Source organism: Mustela nigripes, chromosome X, assembly GCF_022355385.1.
Source record: "Mustela nigripes isolate SB6536 chromosome X, MUSNIG.SB6536, whole genome shotgun sequence".
NCBI lineage: Eukaryota > Metazoa > Chordata > Mammalia > Carnivora > Mustelidae > Mustela > Mustela nigripes.
In genome coordinates this window covers 32,361-42,976 of record NC_081575.1, presented here as the reverse complement: position 1 = coordinate 42,976, position 10,616 = coordinate 32,361, and the positions used below count along the sequence as shown (strand labels likewise).

Genomic DNA, 10,616 nt, shown 5'->3' with positions numbered 1-10,616 from the left:
CTCTAAAACCCTCGTTTATATCTTGGAGTCCACAGTCTCTCATGGTTTGTCTCCCCCCCCCAATTTCCCTCAACTCACATGGTAAAGTTTCTTAATGACTCCAGAGACTTTTCAATATCTGCCCCTGCTTCCTTCTCTGGCCCCCTGTCTCACTACTTTAGCTTTCAGTTTTGGTCTCCAGCCTTGCTTAGCTATTTGCATTTCAATGCTGGGTTCTTTCTCTTTTCCTATTCTTTGCAGTAGCCATTACTTTTTACTTGAATATGTTTATCTTTTTAAAAATCTGACTTTGCCTTTCTGAGGTTAAATATTTCCTTTTCTAGAAAGCCTGAACTCCAAGACTAGGCCAGGTGCCCTCTTTTTGCTTATCTCCATAGCATCCTTTGTTTATTCATACTGTAGCACTTACCACACCATATTATAACTGCAATCTTTACTTTTTGTCTCTGTCACCCCACTGTAGATTCCTTGGTGGCGGGACCATGCCTTGTGACTTTTTGTTGTCTTTGTACCAAGTTACTTCCTAGGGTACAAATTTTCTGGAGAAAATGATGACTTCCATTTTGGACACTGTATTTAAATTGTCTATTGTACATCCAGTTCAATGTGTCTAATAGACAGTAGTGTATGTAGGCCTGGAGCTCAGGAAGTAGGTCAGATCTAGATTTGGGAATCATCATCATAACTGTGGTAGCTGATAAAAACAACAGGACATGACAACGGATGCCACCATCCAGGGACTGTGTGTAAGAAGAGCAGGGAGCTGGGGATGTTGGAAAACATCAATAGAGAGGGAAAGAGACTGCCACGTGAACCAGGCAAGCCTGGTGTTGGGAAATCCAGTGGAGAGAAAACACTTTTCAGAAGGAAGTGGTCAACAGTATCATGTTTCAGAGAGAACCACTGGATATGGTGATGCAGAAGTTATTGATGGAATTGACATGAGCAGTTCTAGAGTAGTGGAGGAAGGCATTTTGCCTGAGTTCCCATACCTCCTTATAATTCATATCAAGCCTTTATATGAACATTAAAAGTATAATGCAGCAGTACTCCTATCTGTCCAGTTGCCCAAGGTAGAAATCTGGGAGGCAAAATTGAGTTATCCCTCTGCTTCATTTCCAGTAGCCAGTTAATCAGGTTCTGTTCTGTTTCTTCTTCTATTTCACACTGTAATCATGTGAGCTCATTTGACTGTACTAAACCCATTATGTGCTTTTTTTTTTTTTTTTTTTTTTTTTTTTAAATCTCCAGGCCTTTGTGCTTGTTGGTTTTACCCTCTAGAAGGTTCTTTATCTGCTCTTTACCTTGCCATCTCTCACTTATTCTTCAGGTCTTGACTCAGGCATCACTCGTTCCAGGATGTCTTTCCCATTACCCTTTGCTAAACTCTGTTAGGTGTCTCCTTTATGTTGCCAGAGCACCATATGGCCTTTTACTCCTCCTCCTGTTTTACCATGCTGCTTGGTAATTCCCTGCACTGTGATCTTTTTGAAGGCAGGGACTGATGGTTTTGCTTACTTGTATACTCAGCGCCCAACCCAGTAACTGGCCCAAAGTAGATGCCATATAAATGCGAGTGTTGAGTGTTTGGTAGAAAAAGTGATTCCTCTGAGATCTTAAAAGAAGGCAAGGAAGACGTATGGCTCATTGGAAGTTAATTTTAATTACATGTCCCTCCTAAGATGTCATCTCTTGTAGAGGCCTTAAAAGTCCAGTTATGCTTTTGTAGCTACCATTTTAAAGGGTAATGTGCATACTGTTGTGCTACTTAGGGTAGAGACTTTCTTTTAATGTCTTATATATTCGTACCAGTTTGACTTGAGAGAAACAGGTGTATAGGGGAGGAGGAGAGGGAGAATAGATAGCATCTGTAAATGATATGGTCACATTGGTAGTACTAAATTTGCTTATACATAGATAGAAGATGGAAATGAAAGAGATATTGCTTAATAACCACAGTAAGTTTTATATCTTTTATCCTACAGTTATTTGTTTCATTACATCTGCCAAGACAGGATTGTATATCTTTGTATCACTGATGATGTAAGTAACTTGAAGACATGTTGCTATTTAACTATGTGTACTATTAATAAAGTCAGTTCTTAATTATCTTTAGTAGGTAAAGTTGATGTAATTATAACTGTCCATAGCTAGAAATTTTTTCTGTACTTTGCATTTATCATATGGAGCAGCAAGTGACAAGAAGAGTTGATGTCTGGGTATATGCAAATCAGCTCAGTTTCGGTAGAGAGTTTTAGCTTAACCTCTTGCAATTTCTGCATTTCTCCTATTGTGTAGTGAGAATTGGTCATAATCATGACCCTTTGATATCAAATGCTCTCAAAATTTATTTATCTGAAATATTAAATAGGTTATTTTATTCAATACTGAATTTTAAAATTTAAATTCAATTAGCCAACATGTAGTACATCATTAGTTTTTGATAGAATGTTTAATGATTCGTTAGTTTTATATAATACCCAGTGCTCATGTCAATAGTGAATTTAATGTATATAAGTCTTTGGAAAAGAAGATCATGATACGTCATGATCAACTTTGTAAACCTGTAGTTCACTTTGGTAAGTTGTTTTTTGAGTATTTGTAGATTCTAGGTTCTAGACCAAAATGCTCTGTAACTTAACAGTGCCATTAAGGTCATTTTATCTGCTGTCCTTAGTGTCAGCTTCCTCCTAGTATATTCCCCTATGGTTGCATGGAACCACATGCTTTCTTATTTGTGTCCGGAGAAGAGGAACTGTGTCTTTTCAAATCTCTTATTGTAAGAATGAGGAAAGTTCTCAGAAGCACATGGTCCTCTCCCTATCCTTCAAAGTGAACTTCTTTTCAGAAGCACATGGTCCTCTCCCCATCCTTCAAAGTGAACTTCTTTTCATGTCTTATTGGCTAGGACTAGGTTACATACTTGTTTCTAAATTGAGCAACGAAAAGAGGCATGGAATTGACATGATTACCATAGGTCAGGGTTTTAACCTTTATTGAGTCACAGACCCCTTCGACACTCATGGACCTCTCCCAGGATGTTTTGAAATGTATGAAATACATGATTATAAACAAAACCAGTTATATTGAAGTATAGTATTCAGAGTATTTTAAAAATTGGTACAGTAATATGTATGTTTTTTTATGAATTACATTAAGTGACAAGATCTAGTCATAGGTCTGAGAACTAATAATTTTGAAGTGAAGAATATAAATGATATTTTGAGATACCTGTAACTGGTGGTATGTTAAAAAAAGGTTTCCATTGGTGACAGTCATAAGTGCTGTTTGGTACTATTCTGGTTTGTTACCTACACTCGATTTAAAACTTCAGTTAAAACTTAATGTGATTTTTCTTCTACTCAAGTACATGGACCCCTTGAATTTGGACCACTGACCCCAGTGTAAGAACGCTTAGGTTAGACTAATCATCCTGGGTTAAATGGAGATTAGTGTCAACCATAGAGATCATTATAATGATTTATATCCCTAGTTTCACAGTGTTTTCTAAAATTATTTTAAAAATCCAGCTATATCTGAAATAACTGATGTGAAAAGGCTTGGAATAGATAAGAAATATAACTAAATTTGGGTTCACTAGAGTTGAGTTTTCTATTTCTTCACTGGGACCAGACAAGAGTACTTCACTTAATCTTTTCAAGTATACCATCAATATTCAAAAAACTCAATTCAAAGTATGTATCAGTAGTGTTATCTTTGTGTGTGAAAGACCATACTATTATTATGGATTTATTAAGCATCTTCTTATATTGGGCCTTCTCACAGGTCCTGTGAAAGATATGGAGGAAGTAAAACCCAACTCTTACTCCTCAACCCAACTAACCTAGATACTGTTATCTTCAGTTGGCAGTAGTCAAATAAATATATTTGGATTGGACTCGCAGTTCTTTTATTAGTTGTTTGACCTTTGGCAAGTTACCTTTTAAGAGCCTTTGTTCTCTTATTGTAAAATGAGGTCAGTGCTAGTTCTTCCTCGTGGAATCATTGCTCAGTAAGTGTTAGCTGTTCTTATGGTTGTTGTCAATCATATCATCTTTGTTTACTTTCTGATTGAACTCTGTGTTGGTCTCTTTTCAGGATTTTGAACGTTCTCGAGCATTTAATTTTCTGAATGAGATAAAGAAGAGGTTCCAGACTACATATGGTTCAAGAGCACAGACAGCACTCCCATATGCCATGAATAGCGAGTTCTCAAGTGTCTTGGCTGCACAGTTGGTAAGGTCTTTTTCAGGATATAGTATTTTGATTCATACCTTCTTTATAACCTCCAGGCACTTTGAATAGAGGGGACCCTGACCTGCAAATATATTTTTCTGATTGTGCTGTTAAATGGAAACATAATAAAACTTCCCAGATAGAAAAAATTTAAATAATCAGTGATACTATCTATGTAGTGTTCAAAGTATCTAGGAATGGGAGAAGACATTAAAGATCATCTACTTGAGCTACCCATCTAATGCATAAATCCATTCAGTATGCCAAATGGCCTCTTAACTGGTACATTAACCTTCTGTCCTCCCATGAGGCACGTGTAGTATTTTTTTTGTTTCGTTTTGTTTTTTTGTGGGGTTTTTTTTTTTTTTTTGAGTGAGAGAGAGAGTATGCGTGTGGCAGGGAAGGAAAGGGGGAATGGGGGGAGAGACAGAGAGAGACTCTCAAGTAGGCTCCACACTCAGCATGGAGCCCAGTGCAGGGCTCAGTCTTACGACCCTGAGTTCAAGACCTGATCTGGAACTCAAGAGTCAGATGCCTAACGATTGAACCACCCTGGCACCCCAAGGCAACTGTAATTTTTCAACAGCTTAACTTAGTCATTTGAAAGTCTACTCATCTGTATGAATACCAAACCGTCAGCTCAGTGAAGTTCTGCATATGTATATACCAGTGAAATACCACCCTTTTCAAAATACATCTCCATGACCCTGAAAGTTCCTGATGTCCCTTTGCAGTCATTCGCCTCCCCAACACTCTGCCCCAGGCAACCACTGCTCTGTCTCTTTTCTGTCACTATGAATTAGTTTTGTCTTTTCCAGAATTTCCTATAAGTGGAAGTATGCATTACATACTCTTTTGCGTCCTGCATGCTGTGTAAGAGTTTTGACACTCATTCATGTTGTGTAAATCAGTAGTTCCCTTTTTTGATAAGTAGTGTTGTATGCATGTACCACAATTTGTAATAAATTATCAGACTTTTTTCCAAATCGGTTGTGCCATTTATATTCCCACCAGCAGTTCTAGTGTTTCTGCATTCTCGCCAGCGCTTGCTATGGTCTGTCTTTTTAATTTTAGTCATCCTAGTGGGTGGGTAGTGATATCTCATTGTGGTTTTAATTTGCATTTCCCTGATGACTAATGATGTTGAGACCTTTAAAAATGCTTCCCTTTTAGCCATGAAACACTTTGAGTGCAAAGAGACATATGTTCTATCTATGATTATATTGTGAATGAGAAAAAAAGAATTATTGTAATTGAATGCTTTACTTTTCACTTCTTCATGTGTTTTTTTTAATACTTTTTGAGTGTTAAACTTCTTTTTTTTAAAAGATTTTATTTATTTATTTGAGAGAGAGAGAGCACGAGAAGTGGAGGGTCAGAGGGAGAAGGAGACTCCCTGTGGAGCAGGGAGCCCCATGTGGGACTCAATCCCAGGACACCAGGATCATGACTTGAGCCGAAGGCAGATGCTTTTTTTTTTTTAAGATTTTATTTATTTGACAGAGAGAGATCACAAGTAGGCAGAGAGGCAAGGAGAGAGAGAGAGAGGAGGAAGCAGGCTTCCTGCTGAGCAGAGATCCTGATGCGGGACTCAATCCCAGAACCCCAAGATCTTGACCTGAGCTGAAGGCAGAGGCTTAACCCACTGAGCCACCCAGGCACTCCAAAGGCAGATGCTTAAATGACTGAGCCACCCAGGTGCCCTGAGTGTTAAACTTCTAAATATGCATTCTTCTGGGGATGAAGTTCCTTTAAATAGTTATGTCTTCATTCATTCAGTTCATTTGTTTCATACTTCTCACTAGAAAACATTCATATATGTGAAACTGTAAAACATCACCAACCAAAGGGCTCCTGGGTGGCTGAGTTGGTTAAGTGTCTGCGTTTAGCTCAGGTCATGATCCTAGAGTCCTGGGATAGAGCCCCGCATCAGGCTTCCTGCTCTGTGGGGAGTCTGCTTCTCCCTCTTCCTCTCCTCCTCCCGTTTACTCATGTGTGTACTCTCTCTCTCAAATAAATAAATGAAATCTTTAAAGGAAAAACCAAAACAAAACATCACCAACCAAAAATATACCAATATATAGTCAAAGGTAAAGGGTGAGCTGGCAGCAAAACTCTCAGCTTAACCAGGTTGTCATTGGCTCCATATGTATGTGTGACTCTCTGAATAAATCTGTGCCAGGATTGTCATCTGCATATGGAGATAATAGTAAGAGCATCTTCATCATGGAGTTTTTGGGTCGGTTAAATAATGTTCTCTCTTTGAAGCATTTAGCATGGTGCGTTGACTAGAATATTGTATATTAGGGACTTGATGGATACCTATGGATAATAGTTTCAAAATATGTACTATTAACAATGTCTTAGATTTCTAGGTCCTATTAGAACCCAATTAAAATAGGATGCCTGCTCTGATCCCAACAGATAGAAGAATAGATGCTCAGAAGGTGGGGCAGCGTCTCCTCATCATACCCAAGAAGCGGGGAACAATTTAGTGTGCTTTTCCCTGCCTTGTTCTCCCTGCCCCAACTATGGTCTTTACTCCTTTCTTGTCTGAGCACAGATTATATGAACCTGTACTTCTGCCCCAAGAGTCTCAAGTATATATATGTATTGATATATTATAATACATTTATTTTATTTAAAATAAGGTGATACTTTTATACTGTACACTTACATGGTAACATTTTTTTATGCTGCCTATATTTTTCCCCTGATAACAATTTTTAAGTGAAATGGAATGAATGTATCTTTTGTATCAGTACAGGCATAATTTAATAGCATTCCTTACTGTCATTCCTCTTCTTTTTGTTTTTCTATTGTAAATAATGTCTGAGTAAGTTAAATCTTGTTTTCTTATAGAAGCATCACTCTGAGAATAAGGGCATAGACAAAGTGGTGGAGACTCAAGCCCAAGTGGATGAACTGAAAGGAATCATGGTCAGAAACATAGGTATGTTTCATGGCATAGTCCACATGCAAAAATGTTAATAGATTACTTGATTGGGGTCACATTAGTCAAGAAAGGCTGAAATAGTACTTCCTGAATCTTACTTTTGAAAACTGTCAGCTAAGATATGGATATTACCTATCCATGATACTGACTCCTATATGAATGTTTTTTTCTTAGTACTTAAGACTTTTTCATTCTAATTTGTTAGTTGGCTTACCAAGAATAATTTACGAGACTCTTGCAACAGTTCAGCAATTGAGAATAAAGTAGTTTTGGCTGGAGGTACTTAGATAGCTGATGTTATCAGTAGGTACTTAAAGTATAACTTTTTGACTTCCTCAGAAAGTTTGTAGCACTTGATTGAGAGAAAGAATTGGTCCAAAAAAACTCTTGTACTCTTCAAATAATGAACTGTGATATAAATTCTGTCAGCCTATGTTTTGTCAAGCTCTTTAGCACATTAAAATAATCCAGAGAAATGTATCGTTTATTTTTTAATTGACTATGCAATTGTATTTAGATTTAGGATGATGCTAGTTTTTTAAAAGCACTGGTTCTCAAAATGTAGTCCCTGGGCCAGCAGCATCAGCATCCCTTGAGAACCTGTTAGAAATGCAAGTTTTTGGGATCCACCCCAGAGCTATTGAAGCAGAAACTCTGTGAGTGGGACCCAGCAATTTGTGTTTTCACAAGCCCTCCAGAGGATTCGAATGCATATTGAAGTTTGAGAACCACTCTTTCTAAGGGGAATATCTCAGACAATGATTTGTATAAAATTGGATGAAAATTATTATGTTGTTTTGTAAGATATTTAACTGAGACATTGTCAAATTTCATAAATGTCAATTTACTTATAATCTTGGATTTACTATTTGAATCACTGGTACATTTATTATTAGCATAGGTACAGGCTATAAAGATATTTAAGAAAAAAATACTCTTGATCCCAGCATCCTAAAGGTTCATTTCCATTTTATCTTTAAAAATATATAGATATAGATATATCTATATCTATATATATCTTATATATCTTACATATACACACACACACACACACACATATACACACATATATATAAAATAATAGCTTATATTCAGTTTTGTTGAGGCTATATAATATAGTGACCAAGATTTGGAGTCATATTTGCCTGAGTTTGAGTCCTGATTTCACTTCCAGCCTGCTGGTAGTCCTTGGTCAGTCCTCTGACTTCTTTGAGCTTTGTTTCCTAATCTGCAAAAAGGAGATGGTAGAACCTAAGGTCACCAGGATAAAGGAGATAATGTATGTAAAGCATCTTGTACGGTGCCTAGTACAGTACTAAGAGCTGAATTATTGTTAGCTATCATTAATCTACTTTATGCTCATACAGTATTTCATTGGGTTATATTATAGGTTAGAGCTGTCCTTATTTTGGACACTTCGGTTCTTAAGAGCAATGTTACTCCACATATTGTTTTATAACCAAAGAGCTTGCACCGGCCTGTAAGTCAGTGCTGTGTTTCCTTCACTGAGAACATCTTGTTACGAATATGTCAGTTGGACTGAACTGTGTGCTTAGGGACTTGGTTGAAGCATTAGCAAACACTTGTTAGGTAGCACTGATTTAGAGGTTTGTGTTATAATAGCAGTACTGCTATAAATGATTTTGTGCCTATTTTTCTTATTTTCTTGAGATTAAGTCCCAGGAATGAGATTAATAATCAAAAGGGAGAAACATTTTAAAAAAAATTTTATTTTCATTCCAGTTAGTTAACATATAGTGTAATATTAGTTTCAGGTGTACAGTAGAGTGATTCAGCAGTTCCATACTGCACCCAGTGCTCACCACAAGTGTCCTCCTCCATCCCCACCACCTATGTAACATTCTCCCACCCAACCTCCCCTCTGGTAACCATCACTGAGTTCTCTATAGGTAAGAGTCTGTTTCTTCGTTTACCTCTCTGTTTCTTTTTTTCCCCCCCATTTGTTCATTTGTTTCGTAAATTTAACATACAAGTGAAATCATATGGCAGGTGGCCTTCTCTGACTTATTTTGCTTAGCATTGTAATCTCTAGCTGTATCCACATCATTGCAAATGGCAACATTTCATTCTTTTTGATGGCTGAGTAATATTCCATTGTGTGTGTACGTGTGTGTGTATACATATACCCCCTCTTCTATATCCATTCATCATTTGATGGACATTTGGGCTCTTTCCATAGTTTGGCTATAGTAGATAACGCTTCTATAAACTTTGGTGTTTATAGCATGTCTCCTGTCAAATCTGTATTTTTGTATTCTTCAGGTAAATACCTAGTAGTACAGTTACTGGATCATAAAGTAGTTCTATGTTTAACTTCTTGAGGACTCTCCATACTGTTTTCCAGATTGTTTGCACCAACTTACATCCCCACCAATAGTGCAAAAGGGTTCCCCTTTCTCCACATCTTCTCCAACACATGTTGTTTCCTGTGTTGTTAATTTTAGCCATTCTAACTGGTGTGAGGTGGTATCTCTTTGTAGTTTTGATTTGTATTTCCCTAATAATCAGTGATGTTGAGCATAAAAGGGAGAAACATGCATTTCTTGATATTTTTGTCTCAGCTATTTGAAGTAATTTCCTCTCATTGATTTTAGTTTTAATTGTATGTCTAGATGCAGACTAGAGAATCAGCTGAATAAACTAATATTTCTTTTCTGGTTTTGTTACCAAATTTATTTATTTCATCCAAAAGTGAATCAGCCAACTACTGTATTTTTATTGCAAATGCATGAAGTTCCCAGAAAATGAAACTACTAAGTCAACTACTTTTAAATGATTTATTTTTAGGATTACTGAGATAATCAAATTAAAATATAGCAAAAGCATTTCTAATCATCTCTCTTTGATTTTTAACAGATTGGTTTTCTTAAAAACTTTATTGAGATAAAGTCATAGACCATACAATTCACCTATTTGAAGTATACTATCAGTGATTTTTTAATATATTCAGAGTTGTGCAACCAGTTTGGGAAATATTGCCAAGTTCAATAATATTAAACTTCTGATTTATGAAGATGAGATGTTTTTTCATTTATTTAGGTCTTCTTTGATTTTTTTCAATGATGTTTTGTAGCTTTTGGCATATAGATCTTACATGCCAAAGACTTCTTGACCAAGTGTTGGACCATCTCCTCTGAGCCCTCTATTTGACTAGGCCTGATTCTTGGGCTGTGTCCCACGTCTACCTGAGCCAGTCTTAAGTTAATCCCCTACCCTTGATATCTGATCACCTTTGATAGCTGATCAGGTTCCTCATCCTCTGCCTTTGATGAATAAGTCCTTAGCTTGCCTTTAGGAAGATTATTTTAGGGTAGTTTAGGCCTAAGGTAAATAAAAGGATAGAACCTTACCCTTGATTTTTTTCCTCAGTAATTTTTCATCTACTGACAACCCCTTTACTCTG

At 36.8% G+C, this 10,616-nt stretch overlaps 1 protein-coding gene across 1 annotated transcript in view; it reads left to right on the top strand.

Annotated features, from left to right (window-relative positions):
• Window positions 1-10,616, top strand: part of VAMP7 (vesicle associated membrane protein 7) — a 45,938-nt gene that overhangs the window by 13,791 nt on the left and 21,531 nt on the right. Inside the window, exons 3-5 of the mRNA XM_059385047.1 lie at window positions 1,986-2,043; window positions 4,099-4,236; window positions 7,099-7,189. Coding sequence (XP_059241030.1) covers window positions 1,986-2,043; window positions 4,099-4,236; window positions 7,099-7,189 — 287 coding nt within the window. The remainder of the gene's footprint in view (window positions 1-1,985; window positions 2,044-4,098; window positions 4,237-7,098; window positions 7,190-10,616) is intronic.